The 23996-nt window shown below is 40.5% G+C and overlaps 3 protein-coding genes across 7 annotated transcripts in view; 1 reads left to right on the top strand and 2 right to left on the bottom strand.

The window, feature by feature from the left end:
* The window catches only part of Tomm70 (translocase of outer mitochondrial membrane 70), a 31661-nt gene extending 25903 nt beyond the window's left edge, over positions 1-5758 (top strand). Inside the window, exons 10-12 of the mRNA XM_040750639.1 lie at positions 1706-1803; positions 2687-2809; positions 3778-5758. Of these exons, the coding sequence (XP_040606573.1) occupies positions 1706-1803; positions 2687-2809; positions 3778-3931 (375 nt within the window). The 3' untranslated portion in view covers positions 3932-5758. The remainder of the gene's footprint in view (positions 1-1705; positions 1804-2686; positions 2810-3777) is intronic.
* A 2403-nt stretch (positions 5759-8161) lies between these two features.
* On the bottom strand, positions 8162-22316 carry Nit2 (nitrilase family member 2). The gene is made up of 11 exons (XM_040750371.1): positions 22245-22316; positions 20105-20246; positions 18895-19013; positions 17521-17641; positions 16524-16612; positions 14532-14625; positions 13990-14064; positions 12714-12792; positions 10948-11046; positions 8702-8757; positions 8162-8394 (listed from the first exon to the last, which is right to left on the bottom strand). The coding sequence occupies exons 1-11, from the start codon at positions 22314-22316 to the stop codon at positions 8303-8305; spliced, it is 1038 nt and encodes a 345-aa protein (XP_040606305.1). The 3' UTR covers positions 8162-8302.
* Tbc1d23 (TBC1 domain family member 23) overlaps positions 21313-23996 on the bottom strand; it is a 53191-nt gene continuing 50507 nt past the window's right edge. For all 5 annotated transcript variants that reach the window (XM_040750634.1, XM_040750635.1, XM_040750636.1 and 2 more), the window contains one exon: positions 21313-22909. In XM_040750634.1, coding sequence (XP_040606568.1) covers positions 22828-22909 — 82 coding nt within the window. In that variant the 3' untranslated portion in view covers positions 21313-22827. The remainder of the gene's footprint in view (positions 22910-23996) is intronic.

Raw genomic sequence — 23996 nt, 5'->3', positions numbered from 1 at the left:
TAAATTAATATATGTGCTGCCAAAGTGAGAACTTTAACCCCCCGACCCCAGCCAGAATTCCCTGGTGTTAGAGTTGCAGGTAGTTGTTAGCTACTGTGTGGGTGTTGGGAATCAAACCTGTGTTCTCTGGAAAAGTGGCCAGGGCTTTTAACCACTGAGCTGTCTAAAATTCCCTTTTTTAATTTTTCTTTCTTTATGGTGTAGCTTTGGCTGTTCTAGAACTCACTATATATAGACCATGATAGCTTTGCATTCATAAAGATCCATTCCTTCTGCCCCCTGAGTGCTGAGTTTAAAGGCATGAGCCACAAAGCTTTGCTGAAAATTCATGAAACTTTTAGATTGAAATTCTTAAAAACATTGATTTTTGTGTCATCTGTATTAGTGAATGACTCTCTTCCCTTTGTCTTTTAATTGAAATTTGCCTTTTCTGTATTCTTTTTTTTTTTTCTTTCCTTTTGTGAGACAAGTACTTACTATGCAACCCAGGGTGTCCTTAAACTCATGGTCTTCCTGACTTGGCCCCTAAGTGCTGAGGCTGTGAGCCTTTGTCACCATACCCAGATTTCTTTTTTCTTAATTACAAAAAAAAAAAAACCTAAGGGCTTTTCCCGAAATTCCCATAGAAATAGAAAACATTAAAAAGCTGCTATCTTTGGAGGCTCTTTTCCTAATCCCATCTTAAGTTTATCTTATTTAGTTGCAATGTAAAAATTTGGAGGGTTTATTGAAGGATGGAGGCCTGTGAAAAGGTTGATTTGTGTGGGGCTAATCCAGTGTGTCCTATACACCACTGGGCAACAACTGGTAATCTGGGACATGAAGCAGCCTAGAAGTTGTTGTCTCTTTAGTCATAGTTCTTTCCAGTTCTTTATAAAATACCATGCAAATTAACTATAAAAGCATGCACTAGCCAGGCTGTAGTGGCAAACCTATAGTACCAGTCTAGGGAGACAAAGGCAGGCAGATCTGAGTTTGAAGACAACTAGGGCAACACAGAGAAACTCCCTATCTTAGAAAAGAGAAAAACAAAACAAAACAAAATCATGCACTGTATAAAGCTAAACTAAAATGAACATTTCTAATGTAACAGTGGACAGTAACCATCCTTTGTCGTAGAATTCAGAACTCTTTTGGATACAGATTTTTAGACCCTTTAGTGGAACTAGCACCAGGAAGATCTTCTGCAGCGTGTCTCCAAATCACACACTTCCCCTTTCTTTCCCTTTTAAGTGGGTTTGATTTGTAGGAGGTCTCTTCACAGCTGCACTAGCATTAACTCACTGAGGATTTTAGTGTGACTTTACATATATGCATATATAAATCTAAAATTCGTTAAGCAGTATGAGTTTTTTGTTTTAACTCTCAAAGCTTGGGCTTAGGTACTGCCAGCACATCTTCAAGTTAAAGCCTTGATACTCTCTGGTATCCATGGAAATCTTATAATAGTTCACTCACACATCTATAGTACACCCTTTGAAATGAGTCTAACCCTTAGACTAGTTCCTTTATTATCAGTATGATAAATAATAAGTACAGGTATAGACTTATGAAAATGTGATGACGTGGCTGTCATTAAAAGTAAACTCTTCTGTATTCTTTAGTTTCCCAAACTCCTTGATTTAAAAATTAATAAGCAGTGTACTTTTAATTTTCAGGTTAGCAGTTACATTGCTATATATAACTGAAGTTTCTCTTCACATAGGCATTAACAGATCAACAACAATTTGGTAAAGCTGATGAAATGTATGACAAATGTATTGATTTGGAACCAGATAATGCTACAACTTATGTTCATAAAGGGTATGTATGTTTCTTGTTCTGTTTGTTCCAATAAGACACTAAATTTCTTTCACAGTAATAGAATATTTCTTTTAGCCTTACAGAAATGATTCAGAGTAGACATATCAATGAATTGATTGATTCTTAGAGTTTACGTTTTTATTTAATCTTTATGAGTTTGTGCATGTGTGAACATGGACACACTTGCCACAGTAGACATAAAAAGACAATCTGGGTGTCAGCCCTCACTTTGTGCCTTGTCTAAGAGAGGGTATAATATCTGTGTCTACCTCCCCAACTAAAAAGGGAGTTTCTTAATAAACAGTATTTGAAAACAGTGATCATAGATTGTTCTGTGAAACACAGCTTAATGGTGTCATTTAGATTAACATTTTTATTTTTCAAATTTACCAATAGTTTGTAAGTTAATAATATTTCTGCTATAGCTAATTATATGAAACTAGTCATTTTAATTATAAAACGTCGTTGTGGAAAACTCTTAAGAATGCAATCCTTGCTGACTATGAATGCATAAAAATCATCTCCTTTTGCCTTGCAAGTGCTGGGATTAAAGTGTATACCATCATGGCCATCTGCAAAACTAATTTGTAATATGTATGTGTATCTATACATTTTGTTGCAGATTAAAATATTGACAAGCTGATCAGATAAATAACTCTTGGTATTTACATACAAAATAGTTGTCTTTGTTTCTTAGAAATACAGAGTTAAAAAGACTGGACCATGATTTTATCAATCAGTGGCTGTGCAGTTCAACATCAGAAATGGGTACCACAAGTCTCCAGTGTAGTGGTGTGTTCTACTTTAGTCTTTGCTATTTTTGAGGACAGATAAACCAAATCATATACTGGGTCCATCTAACTGCCCATTTTTGCATTTCCAGTTTACTTCAACTTCAGTGGAAGCAAGATCTGGATAAAGGTTTGGAGCTCATCAGCAAAGCCATTGAAATTGACAACAAATGTGATTTTGCATATGAAACCATGGGAACCATTGAAGTGCAGAGGTAATTTCTAGAGTTTCTTACTAGAAATGTAGTAAAGCACCATAGATTTTGGGGTTTTGTTCTCATTACATTCATTTGATTATCAATTGATAGCCATTAAATTTTTAAAGCTTGCTTGACTTTTGTACACAATTCCCCCAAAATTAAGGAAATTTGGATTTGCCTCATTTCATACTTTTTCCAAATTAAAAGTTACGCTTATAAAAGCTATCATGCTTGTGCCTTAAAGAGTGAGACTAGGTCTTTATGTCTTTATGTATTGTGTATGGTTTCCTTTTTCCACTTTTATTGTTCCTGTGGGAAGACTAGAAACACTTGAAACATGGTTTAATCAGTGTCAGTAACAAGAAATATCCAGGCCACAATGAATTCTGGATCCTGCCGAAAAGAAGCAACCAGCCAAGAAACTGGACAAGTTGTAACTTGTTTTGAATTTTCATAAAAACTGGTTTGGTTGGATTTTTTCTTTTACAATTCTGATTTCCCACAAATTTTTTTTTTTTGTGTAAATGTTTACCTAGAGTTGCACTGAAGATTTACATTTCATCTTGAAAGCTATGTATGTAGTGGACTATACCATCTTAATATTGGTATTTCCTCCAGTACGTATTCTAGACCAACTACTGAAGTTGAGTATCTTCCACATTGAAGTCAGGGTTTCTCTGTGTAGCTTTGGATCCTGTCCTGGCACTCTCTCTGTAGACCAGGCTGGCCTTGAACTCACATAGATCCACCTACCACTACCTCCCAACTGCTGATAGTACACCACCACGACCGGGCTAGAATAGTATTTTTTAAAATAGTTAGAACTCATTGGTGCTTTCAGTGTGCTGTCCTAGACACTCTTGTTTTTTATGAAGAAAACATTTTTATTAGAAATATAGTTGAAGGCTTCATGCAGCGCAGTTAAACTTTATTGGTTATGGAAAAGTGCTTGTTAAAGAATCTTTGAAATTTTTTCTCTTTAGAGGAAACATGGAGAAAGCCATTGACATGTTCAACAAAGCTATCAACCTGGCCAAGTCGGAAATGGAGATGGCTCATCTGTATTCACTTTGCGATGCTGCCCATGCCCAGACAGAAGTAGCAAAGAAATATGGATTAAAACCACCGACATTATAAAACCAAGGGGAAAGCAGACTGACTCTTTTTAAAAGAAGTTTACCCCCTCTTCAACTGAACCCTGAAGACACTGTCATGAACTGTGTTGAATGGTGGAACTTAGTAGTCCCTTTGTGATGTTGTCATTCATTACATCTGTTTCATGTTTGGGTGTTGTGGGCGTGGCTGTTGAAGGAAGTTTGCAGTCTTGCAGCTTTTATTCCCTGTGCAACAAAAGCTTAAAACCTGTTAAAGGAATATTAAAACAAACTTGTAGAGTACAAACAGTAATTGGCCATGCAAATAAAAACTTTGATTTATTGATTTGTTTTTTTATATTGGGGTGGGGATTATGTTTGAATGATTTTGTTTTTATAGCTGTTTGTATAATATGAGTGTTTTATAGTATGTTGGTTGGTCTTTAATATAGTAAGTGCTGTAATATAGACTTCTTTTATATTCAATTAATCCTTTTTAATTTTTTTGAAGGATGAAAGGCTTCAATGTGGATTTCAGTAAAATTGAAAGACTTTAAGCTATGTCAGCATGCACAGAGCCTCTGATTCTGTAGTACTTTAGTAAATTATGCAGAAGCAAAATATTCTGATACTTGTACGGGACGACTGTTAATGAGGGACTGACAAGGTAAGGTGAAAGAGACGTGTATATACTTGCCCGTGCGTTCCATATTAAGTACTATTTAATAGTATGCTTTTTAAAGAAAGCGGGTAGTGTGAACAAGCCACGTACAGATGGAGTACATGTGATGATATATAGGAATATTTAATTACTTTAAATTTTCTAGTTGCAGAAATACAGTAAAGGTTTAAAAAGGATGTCAGTCCTGGAGCCAGAGCAAAGTTTAGTGCTTTATTTAGCTGTGGCAGTATCAACTTTAAGGGATTTTGAGCCTGTATTTTCAGAGATGTTCAATACATGAGTACTTTTTTATTGAGGTAACCTTGACCTCTAAGGACTGATGGTCCATGTCCACATCTCCAGAGATACTGACAGCTAGCTGACTTTACTTTCGTTCTGTTCATCTTCATCTGTACCTCATCCTTTCTTTGGAATTGCTAAGGTTGTTTCCATTCATCACTTTCACAGACGATCCTTTTGCTTATTTATATGCTGGATTTTTCCTGTGTGGGGGGAGGTGTAGTTCTTACTGAGTCTGTTTCCAAGATCCAGGACAGGTAGATGGTTATTTACATGAAATGAAAATATGAAAAATTTACATGAAAAGTAAGTCTGTTAAGACATAGACAGGAAGTCTAATTATAGTTTACATTGTTGAGAGTAAAGGAGCATTTTACACTCTTATTTAAAAAGGGTGCTTTATCCACTGAAACCAAAATGTTTTTGTCTATACATTCTGTCTTTTTAGAAACTATTAGAAATGACTCCTCTTACAAAGTTTGTCTTTGGACAATTTGGAAAGCATGGCTGATTTCAGTAGGGGCAGTTAATATAATTTAAGGTGATTGATGGGATAATGGAAAGTTGGAGAGCTCTTCATTTTGTTCGGAAATAATTCTCCAATGATAACCCTTAAATACAGAAATGTCCTACATCTCTGAATGAGACTTCTTTGCTTAAAAAGTTTTTTTTTATTTGCATGGCTGTATTTACATTAATACTGACATTTTCTACTCTGCTCCCTTCTTTCTTGGGGCTGGGTAGTAAACAAAGAAGCATGTGCCATTCACTACTGTCATTCCAAATAGTCATCAACTATTTTGCCTGTTGTGAACATATTTGAAACTGCACTAAAAGCTGCATCTGTCTGTATCTTTTCTTTTGTAAATGGCTTCACATGTAAATTCACAAAATAAATACTACATTCAAGCTTTTCTATCTATTCTTGTAACAGAAAGATAGGTAGTTTGTTCATGTATTAACTCATACCCTGTTTAGTCAGTCTGTTCATTCAGACTAACTTTGGAGATGGGTATATGCAAGTTTTTATTGGTGTGGTTGGGAATATCCTGAGACTATTCACCCCTTTAACAATGAAGCACAGCTCTATGGAGAACAGTAGTTCTCCTTTGTCCTTTATCTTATACTTGAAGAAGCAGCCTAGAAAACCATCTGTTAAATGCTATAGGGGGCTCAGTTCTTCATACTGTTTCCACAAGGAAGTTTAATCATGGTTCTCAACCATGGAAAGAACTTATGAATGTAATCTAAAGCCATAAATGTCAGAGGATCTGAATAGTCTTGTGACTTTGGAAGAACTTAAAAAGGAAATAAATAAGCGAGAGCTAGAGAGATTTGGTTCCAAAGACTGCACCCATGTGGCAGCTCACAAGCTGCCTGTAACTCTAGTTCCATGAAAACATACATGCAGGCAAAATAACCAAACACATGAAAGTAATCATTTTAAAAGAATAAATGGTAACTTGGCCTTCATGAAAATGTGCAATGTTTGTTCTTTAAGTAAAACTTCTTTTACAAATGAAAATTAGTTGGCATGGTAGCAGAAGCCGGCATTCTCAACACTCAGGCAGGGATAGGAAGGTCACATTATAGGACACAAAATAATGAAATACTAAGAGATTGGGTGATGTTACAACTGTATGGAAAGGAGCTTGTTTAGCATGTGGTCTGTGACTAAGCCCCAGTATGGGGTGTGTAGGGGTAGATGTCATTTCCCCCTCAGAGTGGAAGAATATAAAACAATATTTGAAGAGGATTTACATAAAAATATATAAACCACTTACCACTTGAGGATAAATGAAACCATAAATATAGGAGCAAAAGGTATCAACAGGTACTTTACCAAAGACATATGTGAAAAGATGTTAGTATTTTTCAAAGACATTTCTTATATGTAGAAGAGTGGAAGGCAACTTTCCAGAATAGGCTCCTTCCTTCATAGGTTCCAAGGTTGAACTTAGTTTATCAGGCCCACAAAGCAAGTGCTTTTACCCACAGAGCCATCTTACCAGCCCAAGAAATAAATATCAAACTTACAGTGAAGAAAAGCTGGTCCTGATATTGTGCCTATAATCCCAGCCCAGGGGAAGCTAATGTAAGGGAATCCCAAATTTAAGGCCAGTATAGGCTACATAGGAGGAAGACACCATCTCCAAATAGGAAAAGCATAATAAAAATTTAACCACACTGAGTATGTAATATTCAGTGTAAAATGATATGACTACTTTGGAGAAGTTTCGACAGTGAAATTGATACTTGAGCCAGCCATTCCACTCCTACCAACATGAAAAACTCAGATATCCATCAAGTAAGACATCACAGAAGCACAGGTAAGATAAACTGTACCAATACAAATTATTGTGTTGAGGCTCACTTGTTAGATAACTCTAGAAACCTCAAAGTACTGTATGGTGGTAAAGCTATTCAGTGATTGAATAGCTAGAGAACTTAGAAGATTATAGGGAGGGACTGAAGAGATGATCCAAGGGTCAGGAGTGCTTCCTGCTCTCTGTTCTCTGGGAAAGCCTGAATTCAGTTCCTGTCACCCACATTGGGCAGCTCATGAATACCTCTACCTCCAGTCCTGGGGGATTACCTCTGGCCTCTGAGAGCACCTGCACATACCCAGACACGGACATGAATAATAGGTTAGTTTTGGTTCTTTTGCTGTTTTGTTTTTAAGTTTTTAGGGTGGTAATACCTATTCACTTTGACTGGTATTTCATAGTTGTGTATCAATCACATTTTTTTTTGTCACTTGATTTTGTTACTCTTCAGTGACTAACCACAGTAGTAAAACTATATACTTATAATATATTGAATCAGTTGTATGCTTATATTTACAGGCCATGTAGCCTAAACTGCACATCTATTACTGTTTAGAAGTGGTGTGTTAAACTCCATTGTTTTCTTTTTTTGTGAACTTTTTTTCTATTCGTCTTATTGGTCTTTTGCCTGTTAGTTTTGATTTTCACTTTTGTAGGGTATTTTTTGTTTGCTTGCTTGTTTTTGAAAGAGAGAACAAAGTTGGATAGTGGGAAGGGATAAAAACATGATTAAAATATATTGTATGGAAACAATTTTAATAAAAATGTTTTTGAAACTGTCATTATCACCCTGAAAGTCAGTGTTCCTACAAAAGTACATTTTCTCTGACAGTGGAGTATCACATTACCAGTCCACCACTAGCTACACATACAAACAAAAATGCGTAGTCTTCAGTTTTTAATTGTGCAAAGGGATCTTAAGACTGAAGTGCCTCAGAACCAACAGTTATTTATCAGAGGAGCTAGAACATCAGTACCAAGCAAATGTAAAGAAAAGTTTTAATTCGATAAGGCTTGTGATTGGTAGAATTACATGTGTAAGACTGGGTCCATTTCCCAAAAAGATTTAGTAAAGCTGACCATCTTACAGAGTGTCACCCTGCTTGTGACATGTCAGAAACTAGCTTCAGAGCTTCTTTGTCTCCACTGCATAAAGATCTGCTCTTTTCTGTTTTAAAATGGGGATTTGCTGACGAACTTCAGCCAGCTTCTTCAGGTCTGAAAAACAGAAATGTGCATGATAAGTAATCTGCGACTCCTTACCAACCAACGAGATTCTTTCCCTAACTGAAAACTGGTCACTGCAAGTGACTCAGTAAGTAACATGTGCCTTGTCTGGATGCTGCTGACCTGGCAGTCCTGGGGACAATTCAAACAAAGCCCATTGAGACAGAGCCCCAAAGCTCATCCTCAGAACCAGATCCAGAATATGGACCAGGATAGAAGACACAAAAACTCTTCCAAGAGACCAGTTAGAGAGTTGTGGAGATACCAGAAACCGGAACCACAACAGTGCAGATCTTACCTATGTCTGAGTACAGGATCGTTTCCTCAGTGCCAGCTTTGGTTACTACCTGTCCCCTGAAGGAGATGGAGACAATGGATTAAGATTCGCTGACACGCGGTGACAGTGAAGTTCTCAATATTTTCTTCTTGGTCTAACAGGCCAAAAGAAAGATTCTAAGATCTACAACAACAAAACAGTATAAATTCAGGGCTTATTATTTATGTTGTGAATGCATGGCACATCATGTGGAAATGAGCCCTGTGAGGCTTGGTGAGAAAAGTATGGAATATGCTTATTAGCTACACACTACTAGAAAATAGCCATCTTATGATTATAAATCTCTGGGAATAGAGTTACCGGTATCAACAGGGAGTGCCAGTACTCCTTCCTGGTGAAGCCCCTTCAAGGAGGCTCTCCATCACTTCCTCACTCTCTCAGCTGCTACCACCCCTGTGAGTAGTATGCCTGGGCCTGTGCACGACCCAGGTCTTGTAACAGTGGGTCCTTCTCAACCTATGGGTCCTTCACCCTTTGGGAACTGAATGGCTCTTTCACAGGGGTCATCTAAGACCATAGGGAAACACAGATAAAATTACAGTTGAGAAGTAGCAATGAAAGTAATTTTATGGTTGGGGGTCACCAGAGCCCCTGTACTAGAGTCTCTACCTGTGTAACATCCCTGGCTCCCTATGCTAAAGAGTTGCGGTTTCAGATTGGAAAGAAAGGTTAGTTCCCAGAGTCTGAATAAAATTAAGGGTCTATATCCTGACAGGAGCAACAGTCCTTCACAAGTCCAGGAGAAGGCTAATCTGGGAAACTTTGCAGTACTCAGCCTTTTGACCCAGTGCAGGGGCTCAAAAAACACATGTAGAGAAATGATTAATTTCCAGAATAATATGTCATAACAAACCATGTGGCTAAACTGATTCTACTTATCAGACAACCACAAACTCCTGGAAAGGATGAACTACCAATACCATTAATGCCATTTGATTAAATCCTTTTCTGTTCTAATTCACACCCATCTGTCCTGCCAAATTAAAATCAGGAGATATAAAAGAGTAGAGAGAGCATATAGCACATGTAATTATTCTGCAAGAAACAGCCACTCTAGGTAGCAGCCAAGAGAATTGGCTGAAGAGCCTGTCACCAGCATCTGGAGACAGGAATATGACAGAAGCCAGCCTAACCCTTCCAGCTCTCCAGTGCCCATTAACTCTGGTGTGTGCAACTCCTGAGATCAGTTATCACATCTTGCAAAGCTTCTCTGCACACACACTCTCTCTGTTTCTCCCTCCCTCCCTTTCCTCCCTCCTCTCTGTCTGTCTGTCTCCCTCCCTCCCTCCCTCCCTCCTCTGGGACCCATTTAAACTTCAAACTCTTAGTTTGATGAGCGGTCTGTTTATTCTGAAATTGCAGGAATGCTTTTATGTATGAGTATGTACATGTGCAGAAGTCCTATGGACTAAAGCCAGCTTTTGAAGTCCAAAGTTCTAGTGAGGATGCATGTCTGAGTAAATCTTATGTGTGAACATACACTGTAAACCTACACTTGCAGTTGCCAACCATGTGATTTGTCCATGGAGAAACAACCGTGCTACTGTACAGATATAAGTAGTTCACATAGTGGTAAAATGCTTTACCTTTCACGGGGATAGCTAGTTTCCTCTAACCCAGTGGTTCTCAACCTTCCTAATGCTGTGACCCTTTTATATGGTTCCTCGTGCTGTGGTGACCCCAACAACAAAATTATTTTCGTTGCCACTTTATAACTAATTTTCTACTGTTATGAATCATAGTGTAAATGTTGAAATGCAGAATATCTGATGTGAGACCCCTATGAAAGGGTCACCACCTACAGGTTGAGAATCATTGCATTAACTCATTGCCCTGTGCAGTCATTACATGAGGAATAAGGTTTTTGCCTTGTTCGCCATTCCTATCCTGGGACCAGTCACTCAGTCTAAATTTTAGCTAAAAGCTAAGAATTCTGGAATCTCTTTTACTAAGACCAACTGCCTGCCTCATTACTATTGCCTTCTTTATTTTGTGTGACTGCCAAGATGGGGGCTTAACCAAGCAGAAGAGGACAAAGGCCAGCAACTCAATCTGGCAAGCGGATGGTTTCTTTCCCATGTGGATTGCCAGTGAAAGCTTCCCTTACGGTGTTAGGATAGGTGAGTAAAAGACAGGCAGAGTTGTGGGGTAGATGATCCTGTGTCATCCTTCAACCTCCAGCTGAGCTCAACCTAAGATGAACTTACCAAGGATCCACAACAGTGCTGTGTCCCCAGACCACATATGAGGCTTTGTCATCACGGGCAGGAGAGGCTGTAGCCACGTACACCTGATTATCAACAGCCCTGTAGTCGACAGACAGCAAATACCTTACACTGTGGATTTGCAATATGTTTCTATCCAACTGTATACGGTTATTTTTAAGAAGACAAACTGTAGCCGGGCGTTGGTGGCGCACGCCTTTAATCCCAGCACTTGGGAGGCAGAGGCAGGCGGATCTCTGTGAGTTCGAGACCAGCCTAGTCTACAGAGCTAGTTCCAGGACAGCCTCCAAAGCCACAGAGAAACCCTGTCTCGAAAAACCAAAAAAGAAAAAAAAAAAAGAAGACAAACTAGAAAACACAGGGAAAGGCTTCTGGACATTGGAATGAGCAATGATTTTGGGGAATAAGACAAAACACATCAGATCATGATCAAACTAAGATGCTTCTGTACATCAAATGAAGGTACCAAGAGTGGAAAGAAACCCTCCAGAATGGAGAAATAGATACAAATATGTATGTAACAACTCTAAAGTCTCAATATCACAAAACAACCCAATTTAAAAATTGCAAGAAATCTAAGTATGGCAACGCATGTCTGTAATGCCACCAGTCAGGAGGCTGAAGCAAAAGGAATCAAAGTTCAAAGTCAGCCTGGGCTACTTATTGAGCCTGTCAGGGAAGAGCAACAGAGCTAAATAGGTATTAAAAAGAAGCCCAGCAAATGGTGCTATAATTCGGAGCCTGAATATCCTCCAAAGGACTATCTGAGGCTGGGTCCTCAGCCCACAGCACTACTGGGAGCGGAGGTTGGCAGTAAGTCACAGAAGGAAGAAATTAGGCTATTAGGGGATGCCCTTGAAGAACACCCCCAGCACCTCCTTCCTTTTTTTTCATGTCTGGAGTGAGAAGGCCAAGAGTAAAAATGAAGCCTCTGAAAGTAGAGCCAAGATAAACTTTCCATCCTTATGTGTTCTTTATCTAGGCATTCTGTCACCATGATAGGCAGCTGACAAACACAAATGGCCAATACAAATATTTTTAAAATGCTCAGTATCACTAATCATGCAGATGCAACCTGAAACCATGATGGTCAACCACACACTGCCTCACTCTAGTTCCAATGGCTGTTATCAAGAAGGGTAACAAATCCTAGTGAGGGTGTAGAGAAAAAAAACCACTATAGTGAGACTGTAAGTAAGTATAGTGTTGTGGAAAGCATTAGAGTTTCCTCCAAAAGTTAAAAACAAAACATGTAGTCTAGAAATCCTATTAAGAGGTGTAAATCCAAAGGAAACAACAGCACATGAGAAAAATCACCTGAACCTCACCCAGCATTGCTGGACTGTTCTCAACAGCCAAGAAAGGGGAACATCCTGTGTCTATTGACAGATTAGATAATGGTCACACCTATGTATGACACAATGGCATTTAGCCATTACAAAATGGATGGAACTGGAAGTCACTAGGTTGGTGAAATAGTCCAGATATATACTCACACAAAGAAAAAGGCATATGTACAATCTAAAATAAACTCATCTTAAAAGCCAGGCATGACAATGGTAGCACAGGTCTTTAACCCTTGCATCTTTTGAGGTCACTGTTATGGCATTGGAGATGGTACCCAATAGAGTTCTCTGTTCAGATTCATCCTAAGTGCATCTGGATGCCATGGCAGGCAAAGGCAGGGGTAGAATTCTATTTAAGGCTGATACTCCCATCAACATGGAGATGCTTGGTTCCTTTCTTACCGGGCTCGCTGGAGCAACTCCCAGTGGGCTGGTCCAGTGGTCAGATTGAAAGCTCCAGGATACACCAAGAGCTGGCAGCCTCCAGACATGAAAGACAAAATGCAATGGTGAGCATTTAGTGATTCTTGTCCCTTCCTTTATTCTTTATCCAACAGAGCCAAACTCAAACTTCTACACACCCAAAAAAGGTCAGTCTATCAAGACACAGACAGATAGGGACCTGAATTTAAGTTTTTTAGAGCTATTCCTTATAAAACACAGCCACAAGAAAAATGAGATAGATGTCTCATTCAGAACTGTTCCTTCACTTTTAAAAAAGTAGAGAGCTGTAATCAAAGTGTTGCTCGGCACCAGATGCTCAGCACTCACAGTGAAGAAGTGTCTGATGTGACTTTTGAACCGACTGGGGCAACACAGCTCCAGACACCGTTAAGTCCAGGATGCATGCACCTCATCTGCTAAACAGCTGTCAGGCCATCCGTACCACTTCCCTTAGTTAAGTGGCAGTGGTCTCGCTGGCCGTATAAGGACACTGGCATGTGTTGAATGGCATCAGCAGTGCTTCCTAAGGTGTCTCCTTAACCCTCCATCAGAGCACTCTCTGAGAGAACTAGAAACTACACCTCTTTAGAGAGGTAAAATGATTGATCAAGGTGCTTTGCCAACTACGAGGCAGAGCTAGAACCAGAACTCGGATCTCCTGACTTGGCTCAGAGTAAGTCTAATCTATGTCAAAATATTACTATCTATGTGAGTATTGAAATCCAAGACAGCATAGACTATTGCTCCATTTTCAGTGGGCCCCATGTAACTTAACACAGTGATGGGAGGGACCCAAAAGGTAGAGAGGACATTTGGGAACATAGCTTCTGCCTTAGACACAGTGTATGAAATGACATCCCCACAAACCATCTCGGAAGCCTTTTTAGCAGGCTGGTGTGGAAGAGCTGGTCATGAATACATTAATACTCTACCTCTGAGATTTTTGCATATGTATAATTTTTTTTTTTTTTGGTTTTTCGAGACAGTTTCTCTGTATTGTTTTGGAGGCTGTCCTGGAATTAGCTGTTGTAGACCAGGCTGGCCTTGAACTCACAGAGATCCGCCTACCTCTGCCTCCTGAGTGCTGGGATTAAAGGCGTGCACCACCAATGCCTGGCTGTATAATTTTTTTTAGCAACTTTGTGTGTTAAGGGCTCCCTCCCTTCGTGTCACAGGACCATCCCAGAATCAAACCTCCACGTGGCTTCCTAACCCATCTGTAGTATTACCTCACCTCTTTGTGCATAGATTTGTGCAAGCTCAGCGAAGCGCATATCATAGCAGATGCCCAGGCCCACTCTGCAGTAAGCTGTTTCCAAACAGAAATACACACATGAGAAGTGAATCTCCTGTAACATGGAGCAGAGGAGTAAACTTCTGATCACAAAACACTGACAGGGAAGAATTCACGGGACTTCTATATACAGACAATTCGTATGTTCAAACCTATTGGGACATCATCTCAAAGACATCATTCACCACCTCCACTATGAGAAGTTCCTGTGAGTAGTGCCCATTATCTAAGTAGGATGAGTCAATTGTGGCCCAGTAGGAACACTCTGGACGCTATGGGCAGGAGGTTGTAACCCAGAGGGAAAGAAATGCCATGTCAAAACCCTGGTTTCCGTACCGTTCTAGACCTCTGAATGCTTACCTCCCACAATTCTGAACTTTTAGTAAGACTATGTGAGAACATTGGGGACAGACATAAAAAGGAAAAATACCGGCTCTTCTTTACTGGGATTACTGTAAGAGGCAAACTTATCTGATACGTACGAGTATCAAACGTGGAGAGGCTATCACCAGGACTCAGTGTTTTAGATTCTTGAAACGTAATTTTCCCAGGAACATCAATGTCAAACAGGTGGATCTGCATCGCAAATAATTGATTTGGTTACCTCTTCTCCCATAGTCTCACAGGTAGTGGCAGACATCTCCAGTGGTCAGATATGGAAATACTCTTAAGATCGACAATCCAAAGTCATCCCCAGTTTGCCCACACTGCACCCACAAGCTGGCTGACATGCAATCCCTATCTTATTGCTCTGTGTGATATCAGGCATAGTACTAAATAACAGGTTTAAGTAATCTTGTGTTTAAATTATAGTACTAAATTACCTTGTTTCCAATCTCTGAAGGAACAGATTCACTATTTTACCTACTCCATCTACTACAGGAAAATGGGGAAATGATGCAGGTGGCTTTTACTCACTACGAATACTGAGATTTCTCAATCAGAATCATACTGATGAAACTGGCAAAGAGGAAGAGACACTTGGGAGGCAGAGACCGGTGTTTTCTCTGTCAGTTTGAGGTCAGCCTGGTCTACAAGAATAGCCAGGGCTATGTAGAGACCATAAATCAAAAAACCACCACCAACAGCAAAGAAAACAAAAAGAATGAGCAGCATTTAAGCTGGCATGGTGGCACATGCCTGTAATCCTAGAACTAAGGAGGCTAAGACATGGGGATTTCCACAAGTTCAAAGCCAGTCTGGATCACTGGAGTTTAATTTAAAGCCAGCCTAGGTTACACAGAAAGACCCTGTCTCAAAACAAAACAAAAACAAAATTCAGGTAAAAATTTGCAAAGTCTGCAATGCATATATAATAATGCATTTCTTCCAAATAAGATTTTTTCTTTCTTTTTTTTTTTTTTTCTTTTTCAAGACAGGGTTTTCTGTGTAGCCTGGCTGTCCTGGAATTTACTCTGTAGACTAGGTTGGCCTTGAACTCTCAGAGATCAGCCTGCCTCTGCCTCCCAAGTGCTGGGATTAAAGGTGTGTGCTACCATCACCTGCTAAAATGGGTTTGTTTGTTTTTTTTTAAAGGAAAACAAATGTGGCTTGATATCAGAAAATCAACTGATGTAATTTATCACATTAGTAAAAGAAAAAGACACATGATCCCAAGGATGTATGCTGAGTGTTAGTAAACTTATGTTTATGTTTCGGGGTGGTGGCAGTGACAATGACTAAAGCCAGACATTCCCCATGCTAAAAAAGCACTCCACCATGGAGGTATACCCAGTCTGTACCTAGTACATGTCTACAACTAACCATGATTTTAAAAACAAAATAGCAAGACTCTTCCATGAAGGGGACTCTCTTCATCTAATAGATACTAAACAATCCTAAAGCAATCGTCATATTTAGGAGAAAAATGGTGAATGTGTTCCTTCTGATACCTACTACTTAATGGTATTCTTGAGATCCCATATGGATCAACAAGTAAAATGAGAAATATAAAGTAGAAGAAAGGATGAAGATGTCTTTCTCAGATTATATAAGGGCACTCAAAATTATATTAGAATTAGTAAGTTCATCATTGTTGCTACATACATAACCAGTAGTTTAAAGATTAGTATTTCTACATCCTAGCAAGAAACAAAATGAAAGATGATGAGATTTGTACATCCCCCATTAGTATTCAGGCATCTGTATTGGCCTGTCCTTGGGGTTCCAGCAGGATACGACCTCAGCTGCAGCCACTAAGAGTACCACCTGTGCACATTCACTATATTCCCTTTAAAAAGGGCCCTGCCCTCCTCCCATTCTCCTCTCTCTCTCTCTTTTCTCTCTCTGTCCTGCTCTCTCCACTTTCCTTGCCTGTCTGCTGCTGCTCCTGTCTCAGGAGGCCAGTCTTCCCCCCTTCCCTTTCTCCTTTTACATCCCTTTCCTTAATAAAACAAAGCCTCTGCTTGAACCCTGTAGCATGGCGTCTTTCTCTGGCATGCTGCTTTTCTTAAACTGCAACATCCCCTACTTACCTTTCGGTGCTTTACCAATAAACTTCCATCAGGCCCAAACACAGCACAGGTGTTATACAGTTTCCCAGCATCCTCTTCAGGGATGGAGCCTTCATGGAGAGAAATACATAGTTACATCAAACAGCAACAAAAAGGAATGGGCCAATAGTTGTGTAGTACTAGGTAAAAGCCTGGGAAATAGCCATTTGGACCCAATAATAAACTACTCTAAGCATTCTCCCCCACTTGAATATATCTTTCAGTGACTGAACTCCAAATTGTTGATACGGTATAATTAGGCCAGATGTCAGAGGAAGGTTTAAAAAATAACCAAACTGCCCCTGAACTTCAGCCTTGACATTGTGCAATAGTTAATATGTAACATTAAAGTGAAACCTGCAATTCCTCATTGCTCAAATTCATTATCTTACAACAAAACTGAGTCCCAGAAGCCCTATGATGAGAATGCTAAGACACAGCTTTTCTCTGTCACAGACCAATCCCATACACACCCTATCCATTCCTAATCCTTAATTATCACGATAATCATGTTCATTATATATATATTGAACCTCTAGAGGGTGTGTGCTTTTTTTTTTCCTCAATCAGCACACAGTGCACAGGTAAGGTTTCTCTTGCCACATTCTATCTAGTGACCCTCATTTTACAGGGAAAGCCATCAGTGATTCTTTCTATGGTATTTACTAAGCCTTTTACATAGTAACTCCTGTGAAGGTATACAGACATCTTTTGGGGGGGGAGATTAATCTAAATGGGCAAATTATGTTTATAATCATGCTGAACTTCTATTTTTCTTTACACTTAGTGTAAAGAAGTGTATCCCAAACTGTATTTGAATTTCCAATCCCCCTGCCTCTGTGTTCCAAGGGCTGCGATTAGAGGTGTATGCCACCACCCCTGGCAACCTGATTCAAGGGCTGAAATGTGTCATTTAAATGTAACAAAAGTCACTCTAATGTTTTGACTGTTTTGATGTTACACACATGGAAGGAATTACCTCCAATGAGATAAATGCTACTCTCCTTTGCTACTTCAGCCAGCTTCTGGGTGGACTCGCCAGGAATCTTCTCCGCATATTCCGGAAAGTAGTTTGTCCCATATGGAGAATTAAAGCATTCCTAAATTAATGTTAGAGGAGAAGAAAGGGGGCAAACCATTGAAGATTCTGCAGAAAGTAAAGACACACTACTTCCAACTCTGGTCCTGTGTGAACAGATAAAACACCACTAGGAAAAGACCCAGGGCTAAACAATGTGCAGTCAAAGGCAGACAGACAGTTACCCCTGGTGAGGACAGAGGAAAGGAAGCGTCCTGCCGGCCTGGCAGAAGGCTAGACCTTGAACCTGTGGAATGACCAGTTCTTGGACATCAGGCCCACCACAAATCAGGTTTATTCTGTGATTTTGAATACTGAGATGAATTCTGGAGTTCAAAATTATACTATGCAAAGGAACAAAACCTATACATAAAAAGTTCTGAAAGCCAGAGGAGTGAAGATGCTTTCTTAGTGTAAACAAGCTGTTTCTAGTCCCACTTTAGCACTCTCCTTATGACCCTATGGTGCCCCACACCGACAGGAAAAGTGGGGGAGGATGAAACGAAGACAGGGATGGGACACAGACACCAAGAGAGACAATGACACACATTGGACACGCATCTGCCTTCAACAGTGCTCTGACAACTTTAATCCCAGCACTGAGGAGGCAGAGGCAGGTGGGTCTCTGAGTTCGAGGCCAGCCTGGTCTACAGACTTTCAAGACAGGCAGGGCTACAGAGAGAAAGCCTGTCTCCAAAAAGAAAAAGGAAGGAAGGAAGGAAGGAAGGAAGGAAGGAAGGAAGGAAGGAAGGAAGGAAGGAAGGAAGGAAGGACTCCTGTAGAATGACATGCAAGGCCAACCTCTCAGGGTATACACACACACACACACACACACACCATGAGATTAACAATAAGATTCCCTTTGTTAAAGATTCCTGGTCATCTAGGAACTCCAAGGCTGACCCTGTACTTCCTGACCACCAAATATGATAGAACCTTCAGCCAAAGCCTCCAAAACAATTTTTCAAAACAGTGCTAAAACAAAATGGTCTGACCTTAAACATAACAACTGAAAGCCTTAACTTCATAAGCAACAAAGTAAGCATACAGGCCCTGAGAGCGTTATCTTTAGGTAATTCCCCTGAAATTTTCTATTCCTCATCTGAATAGAGGAGGTGATCCTTTAGATCTGTAGCCGTGTTAAACACCCTATGTCAAAGAACCCTGCTGGTCTTTGCGACAGATGAGACAAACACGGGATACCAGGGTTCCAAAAGACAAATGGACGTGGGGCACAGGGCCACCACTGGCAAGCACCACCGCCGCCATACTTACCGGCAGGGAGACTACTTTGGCACCTTGCTTTGCTGCCTCCCGGATTAGGCTACAAGCCCGGGTAATGTTATCTGATTTAATGGAAGAAACGTGAAGCTGGATGAGGGCCAATCGGAAAGCTGAGGACAAAGACAAAAGGAGACAGTTGTCAGACCTGCCCACTAAGTTCAGCCAGAACCAGGCTTCTCACACCACACGGCGCTTCTGGCAATGCGTGGACACGGTCTTGATTGTCACAGCTACTGACAATCTAAAGGATAGGTTACATCACCAACACCGACAAAACTTGGCTTCTGATTAAAGCAAAAATTATCATTAAAGGTATAAAATCTACGATCTCTCATTCCTTGGTTTATCCTAATTATGGTAAGAAAAACTACATTTAACCCTAATACCTCTTATTGAACAGTGCCAGACTTTGGATAAAAACAAAAGAAACCAAAACCCGGCGTTACTTTCAGGTTAACACACCTTGAGCTGTCACCAGATTTCACACAGACTCACCAAGGTCCCCCTTAACCCTAAGAAGCTGGCTGGCTGCTTCTGAGGTAAGGGAGGCTAAAACTCACTAAGGTTTTGCTTCTGGTTCCACTCTCCCTAGGGATAAAGTCCGGACCCCAACTTGGGACTGGTGCAAAGCGCCCTCTGCAGGCTGACGTGGGGAAACCTCCACTGGGATCCCCCCGTATGCAGGACTTGTTGCTTCACCTTCTCAAGGAAAGAGAAAAATGACTTTGAAAATCCCTGGCTGCCCTAATAACCATTATAAATGGGCATTGGCGATAAGCCTTGGGGGAAGGACACAAAACAGTGCCAGTGAAGGGCCCAACATGGGAACAGCATTTAAGTGAGCATGCCAGGTCACTGTACCTATAAGCATTTACAGGAAGCTTGCTGGGAGAAATCCGCACCACGTCACTGAACGAAGCGGCACGAGGCTAACATATGAACTGTGAAGTGAGATGCGACTAACAGGGAGTTAGGGCCACCAGCACCACCCACCCCACAGCTCGGGGACCCGCAGGGGGAGCAGCTCCTACAGCGCAGGACGCCTGGCATGGAGGCCCGTGCTCGCACGGCCGGCGCGGCCTCACTAGCCCGGGCTTCCCCGAGCAGCCCTGCCTGGCTCCGAGCCGCGGCCACCAGCGACCTGAGCACTGAAGGCTCCGCTCCCGCGGGGAGCTCGACGACCAGGCCCCGTGCCACTTACTAGCCATGGCTCGTCTTCCGAGCACCAAGCGCCAGGGTAACGCCACGGGAACCAGACCAGTCAATCCCTTAGGCGAGCGCGGGAGGCGGGGCCGAGCAGCGCGCAGAGGGGCGTGGCCATGAGTAGGGCCGAGGGGCGGGGTCTTGTTGAGTTTTGGGCCTTAGATGCTTGGTTTTGCTGTTTGTTGTTTGTGCTGTTTTGCAGGACTGGTGAGTAAGCCTCGGGCTTTGAATGTGTTCAGTATCTGTGCATCACTAGGACATCCTTGCCTCGACTCTACACTAAAAACGACTCGCTCTTGGATACATCAAAGAGAAAAGAATAGTTGCAAATTCTTTAAATAAGGCCTTCAGAGGCAAGGGCAAAGAGGAGCAGCCTACATTATGGTGGTGTGCCATAAATGGTTATGGAGTGGTCCCTTTGGGGTAGAAAGGCTCTTTATGTGGCAAAGATGGCTGCAATTTCAGGTTGGATCACAGCAGTGGCCAGGGTAATGAATGCTACGTGCTGACAGCCCAAGGAAGCGCACCTGGCTGATTTAGGCTAAGGGACTCCAGAAGCTTGCTCCTAAGGGGCAAGGAAAGAGATGGGGAGAGCAGGTGCTAGGCAGTAGCCGGTTTTTGACAAAGGACTGCCACTGGATAGAGGAAACAGATGAGGTACATAGGAAAATAGCAGTTTATAAAGGCACAAGGGGGACTCTTGTATAAGGATGAGGTGTTTGATTTTAACTGGGCATGTTAATGAGGGGAGGGAGAGGGGCTTTTGATTGCTGGACTTCAATACTATGACAGCTGGCCCGTGGTAGTCAGCCTCATGAGGAGGAAGTGGCCAAATAAGGGAACAGACCTTGTGTGCCAGCTTTAGGAATGCAATCTAAAGGTTTTTAGCAAGGCAGGAATGGGGGAAAAGGGCAAGGCCTGCCAGAGTCATGCCTGCCACACTCAAGCTGGCCAGAGTCCCTGTAGATCTACTGACCTGCCCTAGGAAAAAAGAGGGATAGGTCACAGGACCTTACTTCCTGAGCGCAAGTGATTCTCCTGCCTCAGTCTTCTTTAATAGCTGGGACTATGAGCTCACGAGCACCCAGATGGCATCATTAATTTTAAGCTACCTAACAACATGAACAGAAATACGAATAGAACAGAAATGTTTAATCTGGAGATAAAATACAAACAAAAGAGAATGGACAGCTTTGAGGACACAAGTTTTGAGCAAACTGTATCAGTTTATTTACAATTGTAATTTATAAACAGTAACACAAACATCTTTACATTAGTATTATGAAAAAAGTCCCATAGCTGAGATGGTTGAAAAATGAGACTTCAGGACACTTTAAAGAGGGTGTCAAGAAAATGGAAAAAATGCAATACAACAGTTTGGAGAAGAGTTATAAATATCAAGTACTGCACAGGTGCAATTTCATGCAAATGTCTTCAACCACTCAAATAAACTTTTTATTTAGATATCAGAATAAAGTTCTTTTAATTGTGTTATCTTTTATTCACTTGATTTCCATTAAGCAAATTAAAACAACTGGCTACTAGTGGGGTACATCTGGATATTTCTACTAACCAACCCCTTAGAGAAAACCTATTACATCTTATGACATGGCAGGTTAGAGTTACTATTTTTCAAACAGATTTTATGAAAATCATCCCATGGTTCAAAAGATGTTTCTGGATCTCTCACCACATGTGACTAATACAGGCCACAGAAATTAATCTGAACAAGCTGCAAAGCAAAGCAGACAGCTTCAGTTTTGTCAAAATAAAAAAATAAAAAGTTTCAACTACTGAAATTTTTACCAAATAGACAAAACCAAAAGAAAATTTTTAGAAAGTGATATAAAAACACTGAAATTTCTATGGCTCTCTGGTTACGTCTTTTTTAAAACTAGACATTAGTGTGGTCATCTCAAGGAGGATAAACTAGAGTGTTCAAACATTCTGAAATAGCCTAGACCAAATGATCCATGGAATAAAGAGCAGTGACACTTTACAGATGCAGTTCTGTCCCCGAAAGGCTAGTCTGAACCTTAACATGCCTACTTACTTCTAATGCTGTTAACTGTTCCTTAGCAACTGCTGGGATGGAGCTTAGAATCTCTGAGGCAATTGGTCCCCAAATAATTGCCTACTGGAGTGGAGAAAGAGTGAAAATGATGTTTCTCTATGGGCTGGATTTTGAGTTGGCTATGATCTCCATCCATTCCGTTAAACAGACTTCAATGTTTTTAAGAACAGAAACAGTGAGCTAATTACTAATCTATACTTTTAATTTTCTGATATTGCTCATTGCAGCAAAACTCAATGTAGCAATTAACTCTCTTTAACTAATTCTATTTCTAAATTTCGTGAAGACATCGCAAATATGTATGTGTAAGTTGTTTTAAAACCTGAAAATAATGCATGTCCATTAAAACAGCTCTTCAAAACAGAACTGCATTCTGTGCCCTTGATCCATAGGGCACAAGGCCAGTTAATTCAAAGTCATTTAATAACTGACCTTTATAATAAATCATTTTATAAAACCAAAGATGCAAAAGAAATTTTTAGAAAAGTATACCCATCCCAAGATTGGTTACAATAATTTGCACTTAGACCCTCTACTCAGGCACCCCCATGAGCAAATGAAAGGTCTCTGGCTAGTATTGAGTCAGGAAATATATTTTCATGTTTCTCTTGGTTGCCTTAATTTCACTTAAATAACTTTCTTTTACATTAACTTTCCAAAGCATCCAACACTTTCATGATTTGCTGTTTTATGGCTCTGGTAGCATCTCCTGCATTTGGAATCAAATACCTATGGGAGAAAAGACAGATATGTATTAATACAGCCACTTTCCCTTCAGGGTTCTGCTGAGATGTCACCTCTGATAAACTTTCCTTGACCCATGATGCTAGCAGAGATGCCCTCCTGTGTACTTCCATAAACTTACCTCAACAGACAATCAAAACCTTACTTGAAAACCTAAAAGTCAAAGTGATGGGACTTTTCATATAATGCACAGCAAGATTCTCTAAACTACCAATAAGTATGTATAATGTCCAAAGAAAACATAGGTAAGACTTGCTGTGGTGGATTGAAAGAAAATGGTTCCCAAAGGGAGTAGCACTATTGGGAGTGTGTCCTTGCTGGAGGAAGTGTGTCACTCTGGGGGCGGGCTTTAAGGATTCCTATGCCCAAGCTACTCCCAGTGGCACAGTTCACTTCCTGTTGTCTGTGGGTCAAGATGCAGAACTCTCAGCTCCTTTTCCAGCACCATGTCTGCCTGCACACTGCCATGTTCTGCCATGATGATGGACTAAACCTCTGAAACTGTTAACTCCAATTAAATGTTGTCCTATTAAGAGTTGCTGTGGTCATGGTGTCTCTTCACAGCAATAGAAGCTCTGAGACACTTGTTGTCTAGTACAGATGTAATTTAATTGGCTACAGTTATAATTTGATAGCATCTAATTCCAATGACAACTCCAGTACTTGCTAGTTGGACCTTACGCAAAACATTAAGTTGTCTAAAACAGATTCAAACCACCCTCAGTTTATGAAGTTTTTTTTGTTTGTATTTTTAGCTTATGAAGTTTTGATGATGGAAAAATAAGATATCAACTAAGCATTCTAAGACAAATTTGGTTCACCAAAAATCAGCATTTAGTATAGCACTTGTATAATTCTTTTCCTGAAAAGTGTTCATTTGTGCCGGGAGACTGTGGTGCATGCCTTTAATCCCAGCACTTGGAAAGCAGAGTCAGTCAGATCTCTGTGAGTTTAAGGCCAGCCTGGTCAACAGAGCAAGTTCCAGGACAGGCTCCAAAGCTACAGAGAAATCCTGTCTTGAAAAATCAAAAAAGAAAAAAAAAAGTTCATTTGTATATGTGCATGTGTGTAT

Source organism: Mesocricetus auratus, unplaced genomic scaffold (genome assembly GCF_017639785.1).
Source record: "Mesocricetus auratus isolate SY011 unplaced genomic scaffold, BCM_Maur_2.0 Super-Scaffold_100008, whole genome shotgun sequence".
NCBI classification, from domain to species: domain Eukaryota; kingdom Metazoa; phylum Chordata; class Mammalia; order Rodentia; family Cricetidae; genus Mesocricetus; species Mesocricetus auratus.
This window is presented reverse-complemented; position numbering and strand designations above follow the sequence as displayed.